The 16,860-nt window shown below is 41.7% G+C and overlaps 1 protein-coding gene across 3 annotated transcripts in view; it reads right to left on the bottom strand.

Moving 5' to 3' along the window:
• Window positions 1-1,309: 1,309 nt before the first annotated feature.
• JADE2 (jade family PHD finger 2) overlaps window positions 1,310-16,860 on the bottom strand; it is a 147,175-nt gene continuing 131,624 nt past the window's right edge. For 2 of the 3 annotated variants that reach the window (XM_028718058.2, XM_028718057.2), the window contains exons 11-12: window positions 8,547-8,675; window positions 1,310-7,064 (exon numbers count right to left, since the gene is read on the bottom strand). In XM_028718058.2, the coding sequence (XP_028573891.2) occupies window positions 6,169-7,064; window positions 8,547-8,675 (1,025 nt within the window). In that variant the 3' untranslated portion in view covers window positions 1,310-6,168. The remainder of the gene's footprint in view (window positions 7,065-8,546; window positions 8,676-16,860) is intronic. The other variant, XM_077924526.1, reaches the window with a different exon arrangement.

Genomic DNA, 16,860 nt, shown 5'->3' with positions numbered 1-16,860 from the left:
ACAGAAATACACAGTGGGAGTAGTGGAATCATTCTCTGTTGGGATAAAGCTACAAAGGAATACTTAATAATTTGTTCTGTCTTTCCTTCTCTTTGGGGGCTATCTGTACTTTTCTCCACTGTTGATATGTCCCTATTATTATAGTCAACCATTCCTGCAGGATTACAGCATAAGCTCCAAGCCCTTACCTTAAATTGTATTTTGTGGTTGTCTCACTCAGTTACTAGATTGGAACACATAACCAATGGGGGTTAAAGCATTATGTATGGAAGCCACAGGAAATAACAAGCATGTATTGAAACGATTGCCTCCCCCCCCCCCCATTTCTTTGTATATTTACATACTGCATGCTGGCTGGGAAGGTGAATACATACAACATAGTGAGATAAACCTGTGTATACTTTGCAAGATGAGCAGCGGCTGGGGAGTAGAAGAGACGACTGCTTTCATGCCCAACCAGTGGACTTTGGTCACTGTGGGAAGCAGGATGTAGTTCAATTCAAATTGTTATCTACTCTGATCAGTTTTCCCCTACATTACAGTGCTTTCTGAACAGGAAAGTAGTCCTTAGAACAGGCACAGGCAAACCCGGCCCTCCAGATGCTTTGGGACTACACCTCCCATCATCCCTGACCACTGATCCTTTTAGCTAGGGATGATGGGAGTTGAAGTCCCAAACGTCTAGAGGGCCAAGTTTGCCGATGCCTGCCTTAGAATTTAAATCCCCAGGAGGAAATGGCACCTCAAAGATACAGCTGATTCACAGCTCAGTGTGTTGTGCTCTTACTCCTATAAAATGTTACTTTGCAGGTGTATAGCACCTGGTCCTGCTGTGCACACCTTTGGGTTCAATGGGATTTACCACCAGGTAAGGGTGTATAAGATTGCCTATAGCATTTACACTCCTGATGCTGCAGTCCTATGTGTACTTGTTTGGGAGTAAACTCCAGTGCATATGATTGCACTGGCTGCATGCTTTGAAGGACCCTGCTCTAATAATAATAATAATAATAATAATAATAATAATAATAATAATAATAATTAGAAGGGATACATCCCTTTTCTACAGTGTTTACTATTCTGCAGCTTTCTTGCACTTTCAAAGTCCTGTGGCAAAAACACAGTACCATTACTGAGGAATTAAAAAGGAACTATGCCCTCAATCTTGATAGAAACTGATTAATATTGCATGGATACTAACTAGTCTAGGGCTCACTGCTACTGAGATTTTATGGAAAGGTGAAAAAGATGACTCCTTTGGATATGGAGGTGAGTTAGTCCTGTTGAATACTCAATAGCCAAACAGAAGTACACAGAAAACACGGCTTTATTGACTGCATTTGCCAACACATTGAAGTATGCAAAGGTATTTCTTTTCTTTTTTTATAAGCAAATGGTTCATGGTCCCAATGTGTATTAAAGCATACACTGAATCGAAACATGATGAAAATTATGGTGGACAGACCTATTCCAAAGCAACACAAACAGCATGCATAATACAGCTTTCACACAGAACAACTTTTGATACATTATATTGCTTTAAGGATTAACTAACATGGAAAATGTACAAAAGGAGAAATAGGTTTTTGCATTAATGAAAAATACATTTTTTTCTCTACAAAGGAATTTCTAATACAAGAAAATAAATATCGCAACATAAGCCAAAAATAATTTAAAATTGCTCTTTTCAATATATTTTCAATATTTCTCTTTTATATTAACAAATGGCACATCACTTTCTTTGAAACAAAGAAAACAGAAGGGCTTTACCTTCTGTGACATTCATATCGTTTCCTGTAACTGATATGGAGTGGGCCTGTTTTGCGTCTGTGTGGAATGGAGCAAAGTATCCTACAGTTTCCTTAAAGAACAACCAAATTAACACACCTACCTGGTAACAGGAAACAGGAGTCTTTTTATGAGAGCTTGCAAAAACCTCACTTTGAGGCGCTCATGGGGGGGGGGGGAGCCAGGTGGGATTGAAATCTTCTCCTTTCTTCCTGCAGAAATGGCTAATTCTCCATTGTGTTTTGAGGAAAAGCTCTGTCAAATAATAGTTTAATTTTATTTTTTAATAATAAATGTTAAAATCTTCAAAGAGATGCAAAATATGCTACAAAATTGCCTTTAGGAAATTCAGTTGACTGAACACTGATATTTTAAAAGCAAGATTTGATTCTTGTTGATGAACGAAAGAGGAGAATCGTTATGACCATGTTAATGCCAAAGCATGACGCTGCTTTTCCAAAGGAAATGAGATTCATCCTTTACATTGCAAATACAAATGCTTGCCGTTCACACATCATCTTAAAGACCGTTGCTTAATAAAATAGACCATATATGCTCTCTGTTCATCTCAAAATACATTTACAGTTCATAAAAATATTTTCCACGGACGATTTCTTCTTCCTTTATGCAAATCTTTGTTGTTGCTGTTGTTGAGAAAAAGGCAAGTGCAAAACAGTGAAGGAAGATTGGAGTTCTTCTAAAAATATTTTTGAGTAATATGCAGATATGTCAACCGCACAGAAACGTCAACAAGACTTTAGATGGTCACTACTGGAGACCATATGAAATAATCAGAACTGGAAATGATTTAAAGTAAGTCAGAGCTGCACTGCCGGAAAACCCCTTTTCATTAGCAATGCTTTTGGCTACCAACGTTTTAGCGTAGCCAGCCAGATATATACCAAAACTCTAATTCCAGAGGTGAATCTGGACTAACCATACGGAGCACTTCTGTGTACTTAGCACTGCATTATGCTTGTAAAGTGGCAGCTTACATGGGCTCCTCTACAACTCCAGAGACTATGCCTTGTTCCAAGGCACTCACTGGCCGCCGCCGCCACATCTGCAGTTACATTAGGAGCATTATTGCCAGGCCAAGCACATTACAGAATCCAGATCAAGGGATTCCACAGCAGTTATACAAAAATACTAACATTTTGCCAAAGCAACAAGGTAAAAGTAGTTATGTATCCTACTGCATGCTTGTCTACACTGAATACAGTGAATATATTTTCTAACACACAGGTGGCTCCAATGGTGTTCTTCTGTTCACATGTGTGACACAATTGTTTAAAATACTACTTCTCCCTCCCCCCAATCTTCATCATGGGAGGTGGGGGGCTGCATGTGGAATCTGCGCCCCATACTTCTGTTTGCAGAAGCCCCTTCCAAGCCAGAAGGGCATTGTCATCAACTAGTTAGGAACAATGTTATATTCCTGGCTTCCAGTAAAGTATTCTGCATCTTTTTCTTTCATCTTTCTCCCCACACAAAGGCCAGAATCCACATACACCCAGTGTTATTGTTATTCCCTGTTAGTTGCAAACGTGGATATATTACATGGAAAAGCTGTGATCCAAGACTCCACAGGGCTTTGGTTTCCCATGTGAACAACGGCAGCCCTGGCTCTCTTCCATTTTGTGGGGCTTCTCCTAGTGTGTAACTCCATGGTGTAATTTCAGAGACTTTGTGTACAGGGTCTCATTAATGGGCTGAAGGTGCTAGAATAGGAGAAAGCATTTCTTCTTTTTCCCCATGTATTTTTAATTTTTGTTTTTGGTTCACTATTACTTCTTATTCACAGTAACAATGGGAGTGTCTCGGAGTGCTACATATAATCCAAATCAAGACGATAGGTGCTGCTTTAGTTTGGTTGTTCTTTAAAGTTTGTTCCTTTTGCTGTCCTGTACTGGTGAGCAGGCAGGTTATGCAGTAGCTGATGAACAAAGCTGTGTACAGTGAGAATTCTGGATTTCTGTTTCTCTCTTTTTTTTTAAGCTATAGTTGAACTGAAGCACACGGAAGCAAGAGCCATTAAAAGGCAGCATATTGATTATTTGTATGACATAACTAGGATATTGTAGCTAAAGCCTAGCAAGCTTGATAAGATAAAACTAAGTCCTATTTACTGTATTTAACATTATCTGAACATACCAAGCCTTAATTAAGGAGCAGAATTTACTTGCCAACTCATATGGGTTAGGCAAACACCAAATTGTTCCATTTCAGTCAGTGCTTTTGAAAAATCATTTTGCGAACTTCTCAAAGCAGCAAAAACACTGATGTGTGTTTGGCTCCTGATTTTGGTTTCTTTTCAGAATAAAGGTTCTCCAAGTTGTGGCTCAACTGGAGTGGTATTAAGGACTTTGGAAGGCTTGTAAAATGACTGACTCTCAAAAAACCAAGGACAGCCAATGTCTGGCATCAGAAAACATAAAACCAACATTGCTCAGAATGCAATGAGCAAAGAGCATCAGAAATCAAAATGGTGGGGTGTGATCCAAATGATAAAAGCATCATCTTCAGCAAGCTTGCAACCTAATGCCTCAGCTGTGTCATGAACACTGATTTAGTCCTTTTGCAGCTAAACAGCTTTCATTCATTCATCACCCCCCCCCTCCCCAAAATGACAAATTTCCGGTTTCTGGCTGTGCTATTCTCAAAATATTCTTTGGCATCCATAAAATAATTTAACTGATTCATCTGAACAACTGCAACGTCTTCATCTCCCCCAGTTTGAAAGTGATGGATTAACAAGCGGAAGTGTCCCAGTATATATATCTATATCTATACGCACACGCTCACATACACACATTTAAAGTAACATACCAACAACAAAAAGTTTTAGTGAAGTTCACTTTTCTTTTTGTTTTTGTTCCCTGAGCTCACACTGGGGACACTCCAAGAAAGTATGTAGCAAACCTTAACCATGACCTTTGAAGCCAAAACTGAAGTAATGGTGTAATTAAGTGCAAACATGGAAAACCTGTGTGACTCATAGGTAATATGAGTTTCTGAATGACACTTAAGGCGTACTAGACACAATTTATGCACAACAGTATTGAAATATTTAGAACGGTGACATCTGTCTATCACTTTCAACGGCCTCCTAGTAGGATTTCAGTTATGAAATGCAAGGGCGGAAAGGGTAGGAAAAGAAACGGCAAAGGAAAAAAGGTTCAATCGCCTCTCGATGTCTACACTAAAATGATTGTACAGAGGAGGTTGACATGTTTTGCTCCCTGAACAGGAGCCATAATTTGGGTATTTATGCTGAAAATGTAGACTGGCCTCTTTTATGGGAACTGAAGCCATTTGATTAACAAAACAAAACAAAACCCCAACACATTTGAGTCATATTTTTCTCAGGTTCGTGGAGTTGCATTTTCCGTCCTATTATCTCCATTGTGTTTTGGTAAGAGGCTACTTTAATCAACCTGAGCAAATTACGGGAATTGCTTCAGACAACCAAAGGTTTAGGTTTTACCAATAAATAATATCGGATGTCACTCAGGATGCATACTGATTCAAAGCAGAGCAGCTTTAACAAAGATATGTCATTCTTTATCTTGGATGAGGGTTTATGGTGCTGCCCAGCTGATAAGTTGTGAGTGATAGGGCTAAATCTTGGTTCCTGAACCCTTGGATGGACTTGGATCAAACTGGAGGTAAAAAAGAAAAACCAAGGATTTAAAAGACCATAAATACAATGTTGTCTTTCCTCCAACCATTAAGTGCTTTCTTCAAATAAGCTTGTTGTGCTTCTTTAAAAAATAATCGCTTATTTTACTTCATAGTTGCGCGCACGCACACACACACACACACACACTGACAAATCCTGCAGATGTATGCATACACGCACACATGCACACACACAATTTACTTTTCCTTAAGTTCTGTGTATATAGTTGGCTACTGCAATAGTACCCCCATTCTGCAGCCTGCTAAACAGAGGCAATACCAGGCAGACCATGAAATCTATTTGCTTGGTTTAAATAATGCCCATAAAACTGTCATCCCTGCATGAACAACAGATACTGGCAATCTCAGGCCTCCTTGTTAAAATTCTAGGATGTCCTGCTCACTACCAGCAAGCCCTAGCCCCTAATAATGCACATGCTTGCATTTTGTTTCACTATGATACACATGTTTTGACTAGGAGAGGCTAGCTACTGTTACAGTATATACGTCTAAGTCAGTGAAGCTTTGAGTCAAACAGAGAAGAGGAAAAACAAGTTCTTTTTTCTTAAACTACACATACAAATTAAAAACGAAACGAAAAACAAAACCCTCTGTTATGATACCAGGTGGAAATTAGACATGGCAGTTGTAACTGGATTTAGGGCTCACAGAGCTGTCACAATTGGTCTATCTGGCGTATTAGGATGCCAAAATGCTCATTCTGAAATTATCCTCATTTCCTGAATCTAATTGGCTATGGTGCCCTCTGCCACTACCAGATTCTGTGTCAGAGTCACTCATTTCTGCATCTGAGAAGTAGCCATCAGTCTCATTGTCAAAAGGGTGTAAGATAACTTTCGACCTCTCACTTCCTGAAGGTCCATTAACCAGCTCAGCAGGCTTCTCGCTCTGGTATCTCCGAGTCCCTCTGCCTTCTTTTGGTAATCTGAACCTCACTACTGTTTTCGGACTACCTACTGAATCAGGCACTTTAACCAGGGGTTTGGGATCAGAAGATGGAGTATATTTCAGTGGTTCCTCCTTCTCATTGCTCAGGTTACTTATCAGGCTCTGGGAGGCATGTGAATCATTTGCTTTTGGAAGAGTTGTGGGGTGTGAAGAGCCCTTCTTAGCCGACTTTTTCACTTCGCACATTGCCTTGCGCTCTGGCTGAAGTTTGTCCCCACCTTTCTCTGCTTTGCTGTTTCTTAAATCATGGGGTGAGGACTTGGTGGTGCTATCTGGCAAAGAGCTCACGTTAGTCCAGTGATGTGAGTCCTCTTGGTGTCTCTTAAAGATGGTACTCAAGCCGTTCCTTGCCACTTTCTTCTTCGTGTGCGTTCGCACTTTGCTCCTAGCTTTCTTTGCGGTGTCACTGTGCTTTAACGGGGACTTCAGGGAATGATCCATCATGAAACTCAGCAAGGTCTCTTCGTCTTGTAGAAGTTCCTCAGAAAGGCCTGGGGTGGTGTCTTCATGGTGGTCATTGTTCAAGGACCACTCGCTCATTGCCATGTTCTCTGTGGTGATCTGAACAGATTGAGCCAGCCAGCTGTTGAAGAAGGTCCCATCAATGGGAAAGGAAGTGGACAAACCTAAACCAAAAAGGAGTAGAAAAAGAACAGGATGCCTTAGGATTCAGTAAACATTTAACCGCCGTCACAAAGGTAATTTCTGTTCCAATTAGAACAGTTTTCTTTGTTTATAATTGTAACATTTTAATCTAATTTTTATAATTGTATTTTACATTGTTGTAACTCAGCATGGGGTTTTACGGTAAAGGGTGGCTATGGAAACAAACAAACAAATAAATAAATTTGGGTCAGTAATTAGGCAGACAGAAGTTTCAGAAAGACCAAAGCAAAATGTGCCATTACGTATGCTTGTAATAACACAACACCTAAGTAGATTGTTCAGTCTGGGGAAGCCTGAATGTGAATCACACGGCCACCTATTGCATCAAATATTTTATCATGGCTGGATACAAAGCCCTGATATAGTAACATGAAACTCTATAGTTAGGAGTGAACAAGAGGAGAATCATTAGCTTTACAACCTAGGGTCTCCAACACGTCACCTGCATACATAATGTCACCCTTCCAATTTCTTAGTATTTTCAATTTGACATGTTCACTCCCCCCCCCCCCCTTTTAACCATGGGTGGCACTGGGCGGGACACAAGGCATCCTTGCTTTCTCCAGATTTCCTCTGGGCCCCACATGGTGGTGCTTTGTCAGTTTGTTGGGGGACCTTTTCCTTGTTTGGGCTCCCCGCCCGCTCTCTTTTTTGGCTGTTTCTGTTTTATTTGTTTTGGAGTGTGGGCGGCTGTTTTGTCTGTTGTTTGAGGGGGAGTACCTGAGAACTGCTTGCTTTTCTTCTGTGAAATGGGTATATTGTGGTGCCCACAACTGTTTCTTAGATTTCCAGAAGCGCCTAGTCCAAAAAGGTCAGGGATCCCTCCTCTAGACAGATGGAAACTCCTAGACTTGGATGAACTCCCACAGAGTGAGTGAGTGGATTCTTTATGATCTAAATAGCCAACTCTTTTCACGAAACACATGGGGTTCACAAATACATTAGTACTTCCTCATCCTCATAAAGAATCAGTTTGGTATAGTGAACTAGTAAACCAAGATCAGAATTCAATAAAAGTTATCTCAGGATCAGCAGGTGGTAGCACCTAAGGGCCTCAGTCACTGGCTGACAGCCCTGCTAAAGGAGTCATATTGAAGATTACTTCACTAACAGTAGAACCTTCTTTCTTTAATGTATGAATTGTTCTACAATACCAATAACAATCAGAGTTCCAGGTTGTGTGGACTCAAGACTCCATCTGCCAGTCCCTGCCATTGGGCATGCTGAACATGTGATATTCTGAGACCTTGCTGGCCAGTGCCCACATGCCTGGGGCATAGCTATTCAGTGCAGTCCTATTCACATGATCACTTAACATGTGAATAAAAGCTTCTGAATGGGGCAATCGTTAAACTTCCCACTCATAAGCTCCATGGGCAACATTTTTAAAGCATTTAACCTCTCCACAGGTGCTAAAGCAGCTTTTTTGAAGCCAAACTTACCCAGCTGCCCCAGCACCAACTCATTCCCCGATTTCCTTTTTTCTTTCTTCTCTGGGCTGCTTTTCCTATCATCTCTTCCTTTTCTTTTTGGGTCACTTCTTCTTCCCTTTGTTTTCTTTCCAGTTTGCTCTGTTTGGGTTTAAAAAACAGAAATCATTAATACTAAACACAACCAGCAGACACTTAGGAAATACAGAGGAAACGAAGATGAAACAAAATGTAACAAAGTATTACAATGGCTCCTAGTAGAGCGTGAAGTTATATGGAGAAATCATTTACCACCGTTTTAGGAAAGTGGACATTGCAAACTTGCCTTGTGGCCCATGAGCAAAGCATCACAGGCTGCAATTCTATGTCACATAGTCTAAGACTTTTTTTGTTTTGAGACACACAATAAGACTCCTTGGATTAAAACCAGTATCTTTTAAAGTCAAGTACCTCTCTTCGTGAATCAGACTATTAGGTTGTGATTCACAATCCACTTTTATGGTACCAGTTTTGCCCATCTCTAGAAAGTTTGGGTCAGCAGAGCATTCGAGCTTTTGGAGGACATAATCAACTGGTTCTTTATCTTTTAGGACACTTTGCTTATCTTTAAGGTAAAGGTAAAGGTACCCCTGCCCGTACGGGCCAGTCTTGCCAGACTCTAGGGTTGTGCGCCCATCTCACTTAAGAGGCCGGGGGCCAGCGCTGTCCGGAGACACTTCCGGGTCACGTGGCCAGCGTGACAAAGCTGCATCTGGCGAGCCAGCGCAGCACACGGAAACGCCGTTTACCTTCCCGCCAGTAAGCGGTCCCTGTTTATCTACTTGCACCCGGGGCTGCTTTCGAACTGCTAGGTTGGCAGGCGCTGGGACCGAACAACGGGAGCGCACCCCGCCGCAGGGATTCGAACCGCCGACCTTTCGATCAGCAAGCCCTAGGCGCTGAGGCTTTTACCCACAGCGCCACCCGCGTCCCTATCTTATCTTTAATTCCACTCAAAACAGCCCAACGGCTGTATGCAAATGCAACAAGTTCCATTTGTGTAATGGGCCTCCCCCTGTGTACCACCTAAACTTGTTCTGGGTTCCCTCCCCACAACTCTCCAGAGCAGATTTAGGGGCTGCCGGGATAGTGGTGGGGAAATGCCCCATTGTGTGAGTTGACCTCATTCCACAAATACAACAAACTAAATTGAATCCTGCTTCAACATTCAATTTATACAAAACAATCTGAATGATCCCCAGGATTTATTTCCCTTGGCTGATTCATACTAAAATAACAAGGGACTTTTGTTAAAATATTCCTTTTTTCCAGCAAAGGAACTTCTCCAAGCTTTTTACTTATTCCTTGGGATGCTGAGCATTCTCAGTGAGGTCCTGCCTAGAGCTCCTTCTGCTGGAGGCTGCAGAAGAGAGAAGAGCTCTTGTGTGCTCAGGTCCTGATTACGGCTTCCCATAGGAATCTGGTTGGCCACTGTGAGAACAGATTGCTGGACTTGATGGACCACTGGTCTGATCCAGCAGGCTCTTCTTATGTTTACACCTAGGACCGTAGCAGGATGCCACATGAAAAATGAATTTGCACACTTGATTCTGCTTGTGGTGGACAGCTTGTTGTAATAGTGTTATGGGAATCCTAACACCCTGAGTTTTAGTAGGCTTCTACCCGTTTTGATGTTATGTGAGATAAATAGACAGCTCATGGTTAGATTACTTGCTTAATGCAAGAGAGTTGCCTCTACATGCTGGCTGGTGGTTGAGAGAGAAACACAGCAGCTACCATAGTACACATCAATAGGCCGTACTATTATGAACCTATTTCCAAGCATGCAGAACGGTCTGGTGTTAAGAGGAAGAATACAAATGGTGGTGGTGTTCAAGAACTGCTGGCTTAAACTAATTAGGCTGTCCATGGTAGTCACTTAATAAACCCACCGATGTGGAGAATTTATGTTTCCAGGCATGCCAATCAAATACTTCCCTCCCCCCACCCAGCCCTCACAAGTACTGAACTGACTTCCAGGAAGAAAGAAAAGCAACATTGATGTTTGCTCAATTCCTGCCAGCTAACTGGAGAAGGGCAGACCCATTTTTCACTTGACTTAACAAATAAAAGTATCTGGCTTTTGTTTAGATGCTGCAATGCTTCCAAACAGCAATATGAATGTTAGCCTTTCTGAAAAGGAAGTCTGTCAAAAGGAACAACAGCTGCATTTCAAAGTCTGACAGCTAGGGGGGGTTGCTTTTCAGTTCACCGGAGATAAATAGAAAACTCCCACTTTTAAACGGGCAGCCCCTTCCCACTTCAAGAGGCAATGCTTAAATGATTATTCATCGGTGGCAAAATAAAAAAGCAAGCTTAGCTTTACGAGGGCCGTCTTCAAAAGTGAAGTGTGCCAAATGTGTTTCACCAAGAGGTTGCTCATTAACCTCTGTGGCATACATTAATTAATAGCTTGCACTGGGCTAATGATGGATGAGGAAGAATTTTCTCCCTCCAGAAAGAAAAGACAACAGAGGACAAAGACGTCTTGGGTCAATCTCAACAATGCATTTTGTTCGGAAAGCATGTCGTTCCGTGCAAGGATAGTAACACTAATAACGAATTATCCACAACACTGATCCTTGTGCCCAATTAAATGCAACAGGGGTTGAGGATATTCAGCCAATTTCCGAGGGCTACCAGCTCCATGCAGGCTTTCGATTCCAAACAATGCCAATTTGGCAGGGCTATAACTCACAGAGTAACTACTTGCTGAGGAAGTGATTTCATCTTTTGTCTAATTGACCCATAATAATAAAAAAGCAAACCTCCTCCATCCCTTGCACCCAGGAATTGGTACAGACATAAATATATTATGTGAAGTACAGTGAGCAACATATGGCCTATAGCACTTCATCTTCCAGCCCACTGCCTCTTACCAGGGCGCCCACTTCATAGAAGCTGCTGGCAGTCTATTGCTCATCTCAACCATTTCCTGCTCTAGAAACCAGAAGTGGGTTAAAGAGAAACCTGCAAGTGCCAGTTCCTGGACCAAAGCTCTGAAGAAGTCAATACCAAAACTTTCTGCCCATACTCCTTAGAGTGGCGATTTGGTATTTTTGTGTATCTGGGGGCGAAATTAGATGAGACAAGGAAGTTGCACAATTGGCTCTTCCATCTCTTTAAATTTTGGAAAAGAGCATCTGGGGAGGGAGGTGTGATACAGACTGAGACTGTTGGGCTGGGGAACAGAGAAAAGTCTCCCATTGCCCCAGGATATATTTTTCCAATCTCTTCCTGCAAATTAGTATTTGCCCAACTAGGAGGGGGGCGGGAAATACACTTACAGGCTGCATAAACACAAGTCCTCCTTTACTGTACAAATAAGCAGCTTCAAGACAAATGACGGGGGGGGGGGGGCTATCTTCCCCCTACTCTCAGCAGAATGCTCCTGGTCCAGATGGTTATCTCTCTCTCCGCTCTCCCTCACCCCAGATATGGTTTCTACTTGCTAAAAGATAGAGGCCAGGTAACATATTATTCCTTCCATGAAACTTGCCTGGCTGTTCTTAGGGGTGCTGAGAGGAAAGACATTAGTCAGAAACATTGAAGGAGAAAAGTTGCATCTACAGTGGTACCTCGGGTTACATACGCTTCAGGTTACAGACTCCGCTAACCCAGAAATAGTGCTTCAGGTTAAGAACAGAAATTGTGCTCTGGTGGTGCGGTGGCAGCGGGAGGCCCCATTAGCTAAAGTGGTGCTTCAGGTTAAGAACAGTTTCAGGTTAAAAACGGACCTCCGGAACGAATTAAGTACTTAACCCGAGGTACCACTGTATTTAACTACTCCTTCAGCAGCTACAGATAATGCATTTTTTTCCTGCTTGCAAAGTGGAGGAGGGGCTGGCAGGGTGGCCTGGCTAGTGGCAACCGTAAACCCGATTATCATGGGCCATAACCTGTGCCATTAATAGTCCTTATATAGTTGCCTATTGGAGTATCACATGAATAGACAACCTACACTGTGATATATAGGACAAGCTACAAGAATTTCCATAACTTCATCTTTCACAAGCCAAGCTTCCAAAGTGACCACAAGTGACAGCACAAAAGGCCACTTTCAGCACATTTCCAAGAAAACAGATTTGTTTTGGAAGTAAAGGCTTCTGGGCTACAGATCAAAAGAGTGAAATGCAACTCTCATGCATTTCTTGGGGTTACTTAATAGCCTCTGTGACCACTGGGATTACAGAATGATGTGCCAAAATTAAACTCCCAGGGCAAGAGTGATTATTTATCCAAACACATTGTAAGTAGAAAGTATGTGTGAAAATGATTATCGCAGGTCTAGCTAGTGACTGCCAAAGCAGAGCGGCATGTATGTGAATGATCTGCATATCAGTCTCAGAAAAACAAAAACAAAAACCTATTCCTATTTCACTTAAATAGAGGTTTGATTTGTATAAATGGGGAGATAAGCATGAGGCCCATGTATTCTTGTTATAACTATTTTTAAAACCGGTAAAATAATTAGGTGCTCTACCCAGCTGGAGGCGGGGGAGAGGCTCTGCCTAAAGGCTTACAATCATAGAGAGCAGTAAACAAAGATGCTGCCTTATGATTGTGTTCATGGCCGAGATTGCTTTTTCTAGTGAAGCTGCAATTTCTCCTTAAATCACAGAACTGATATTTGTGGCTTGATCCCATTTCCGCATTTGTCACTCGCAAAGCTCCACTTCACTTAACAGGAAGCCGGAAAGAGCTTCTTCAGTCTCAAGTCTCTCTCAATCTCACTAGCTCTTTTGTGGAAGTCTGCATCACCTGAGGCTAGCAGTCAAATCTCAACTACAACTGAAACAGAAAAGACAACTCAGCTCCAATCAGTTCAGCTCCTGTTTAAAAAAATAAAATAAAATCTAAGCTGGCAAATGTGAACCATTTGGAGTAGGCGACTGAAACAAAACACCTGCACCAAAACATCCTGGCTAATTACAAAACCGGCATGGAAGCTGCCATGTGAATCAAATGGTAGCTGCAATATTCTCCTTGACAGCTTATTTTGGCAGGAACAACCGCTAGATTAGCAGGTGGGGACAGTCTTTCCCAAGCATACATGCAATATTAACACACTTCTAATCCAAATGTGGCTCATGGATAATGTAGTTCAACTGAATTCTCAAGGTTACCATTATCACCCTATATAAACAAGAGTTCCCTTATCTGAAGTCTGATTACATGCAGGCCTATATATACTCTGTGTAAGGAACGCAAACAAAAAGCTCCGATCCAAATTCTGCAGCAAAGACCGGGGTGAGTAGGGAAGGAGTCACAGACAGGATAAGGAATCTCTGTTGGAGACAACAGTTGGAGGTCCACAAGGCTCCTTTCAGCTATCATTAACCATGGATAGACCAATTCTTAAATCAGTTTGTCAATCCTTTTTGAAACTCAAGTAAATGGCTATCACCACAACTTGTGAGAGTGAAACTTGAGAAATATACCGTATATGCTGATGGAGTGACTTGCTCAGTGCTACGTTGGATCCCTCCTATTGTTTATTAGTTTAAATACTGCTTATATGCCAAAATGGCTTTTAAGTGGTTCACAACTATAAATGCATTGCACAAGTTCTATGCATCCACATGGTATTTTTATCTCACTGTTTCTGGTGGAAACTCCTCAACCTTAGTACTCTCCCAAAGGTGGAAAGAGGCTGAAAGAAAGAAAAAACACACCCATGCTTGTGCAGAAGTACCCATGACTCTCTCTGGATACCAGTCATCATTTGTATTTATTATGGTATTTTGAATGTAATATAGGAACTGAAATTCCAAGATAATATTTGAATATTCTTGTAGGTAGGTTATATTGATTAGTTGTGTCATGATGACTGCTATCTTTACAAGAATTTATTAGTGTATTCAAACAGAACTACTAAAATAAATAAATTATTGTTGCAAATTCGCACGTTTTCAAGAATGCTGGCTGCTTTGCTACTACAGTTACAGAAAATTCAAGGTCTGCAAAAAAAAAGAAAAAGAAAAAAGGGCAAAGCACTATTTTGAACATATACACTCCATAGAATGTTCACAAAGAAGGACTCTAAATTATTCAGCCTGAAATGAATTTTGTTCCCTTAGTCACTGTGTAACTTGCTGCTGGGGATAAGCATCAATGCTTGATGTACTGAAGGTTTTCATGACATCCCTACCACCTTCACCTTCTGTTCTCCCCGCCCCTCTTAATACTTCTGCTAATGGCAATATTGTTTGGACACAGAATTTCCAAAGTGGTTCTAATTCCACTGCTATCTCTATTTTCCCGTTTATTTCCATTAATTGAGTGAAATGCTGTTGTTAAGTAATGTTCCCCAATTAATTATTGCAACCCCCTCAATCTGGCAATAATTAAGCATAAATATAACTCCCCTTTTCTGCTATGCAGGCTCCCGTTTGACACCTGGCTCCCAACCTAATCTGCAAATCTGCACAAACACGTTGAAGTGAAATATTAGCCAATGAGGAAGTAACCCTAGCAAATTAAGTCTACGAAATGTGTGACCCCCACAGACTGTTGCAGCAATAGGATGAGTCATGCCATTAAAAAAAGGGAAAACACATCGTCCAGAATCCGGCACAGAATTAGGTGACCTTAAACCCACTGGAAATTCTGGAACTTCCCTAACACTTTGTTATATCATGGTTGTTTCCTTTCAGTAAGAAAACTTAAGATAATGAAGAAAATATGGCTGAGTTTAGACTTCTTTCCTTTGTTAATGCTCTCTTTTTATAGAGAAAAGAGCGCTACACAGCAGCTGACAAAATACTGTGATCCAAACCCCCTTTGTGCTGTCCTGGATGTCCCTGTGCCAGCCCTGCTGGCCTCCGGCAGCGGGAAGTTTTCCCTTCTGCCTGTGTTCCAGGGCTGAGCCAGCCCAGACCTACTGGATGCTGATCTGGGCATGATCACAGCATCAGTCATTTGGATGTCCCCACCCACCTAGAGGGCTGCACATCCTACTGTGGCCCCACTGCTCTGTTAAGTCCTGCCAGGCAGCAGCCAGGGTAAGAACTGCAGTTTAACATATTACTTTTGGCATAAACATTTCTGGAGCAGAGCCCACTAGATGCATAAACAATGATCCCCAGTTGGCAGCGAGCGATGCATGAATACTGCAAAAACTGTAAACACCATGCCTCAAAACACAAGTATACAGCAGGAGATCTGTGACATTTCTATGACGATCCCAAATGTATACAAGGTAAAAACAGAGTGACCCATTCACACCAGGAGTCTATTCTAACAGATGTTGTTTAACTACAACTCCCATCATCCCTGACCACTGGTCAAGTTAGCAGGGACTGATGGGACTTGTAAAATAGGATTTGGAGGGCCCTACACTGGTGTCCCTGATGTGGTGAGTTTTCTGGAGCTTTTGTCTGCCTCTGCTTGGGTTGCCATAAATGTAGTTATGGGATCTTATCTTCTGCGCACAAAGAAAGTTTGCATCATGGTCAAACAAACGTGGAACCACACATTCCTCAGGTAACACATTCCTCAGACCCTCAAAATTGAACTTGAGAAGAAAGCTTTCAGCAAAAGAGAATGTGGTCCAGACAGTCCTAAAGAAACCCTAACCACGTGATGGCTTCTGAGGAGGCTCCAAAGCCACAAACACAACAACTGACTGGAAACTCTGCCAGACAGCCAGATGCTCCTTCTGGAGAAAATGTTACATAGCTTTGAGTTTTGGGTTCTGTGCTCTTGTTGCAAGAGGATATTTTTTTTTTAATTTTCAATTTACAAGATATGGACTCAACAACTATGTGCTTTTTGGCTGGGTGTGCGCCTTTTCAAAGGAGCTTATTTTTAAAATCTTCCGATGGTTGCATGCATCTTAAGGCTCTCCTTATTAACGGATAGCCACAACTTAATTTGCAGATAAAGCTAAGAGCAAAGAGGAGCAAAAAGATCAGCTGCCAACACTTCAACCTTTGATCCTTAATAGAGTCAGAGGCAGTTGCCAGGAAGCCAGTGTAACTGCTGGCAAACCATGCTAGTGAACCAGATGCTGCCACTAAAAACACTAAAGTCTAGAGCCTTGGGGGCCAAGATGAGCAATAATAATCCAAAGAAGGTGGGAAGCAAACAGCATGCTTCTGCAATAGGATTTCATAACAGGTCAGGTTGATTAAACAGAAATTAACTAATGCAGTTAGGATTTCTAGCTAATTTCTACCTTAGATGTGACATATGGCTTGTTTGCACAGGGTTAGCAGGAGCTGCGATATCAGGTTCTTCTGCAAATCAGGAAATTAAAGGATTTGCCCTGATGTCTTGCTAACTA

Source organism: Podarcis muralis, chromosome 2, assembly GCF_964188315.1.
Source record: "Podarcis muralis chromosome 2, rPodMur119.hap1.1, whole genome shotgun sequence".
NCBI lineage: Eukaryota > Metazoa > Chordata > Lepidosauria > Squamata > Lacertidae > Podarcis > Podarcis muralis.
Note: the sequence above shows the minus strand (reverse complement) of the source record. Positions and strands in the feature narration are given on the sequence as shown.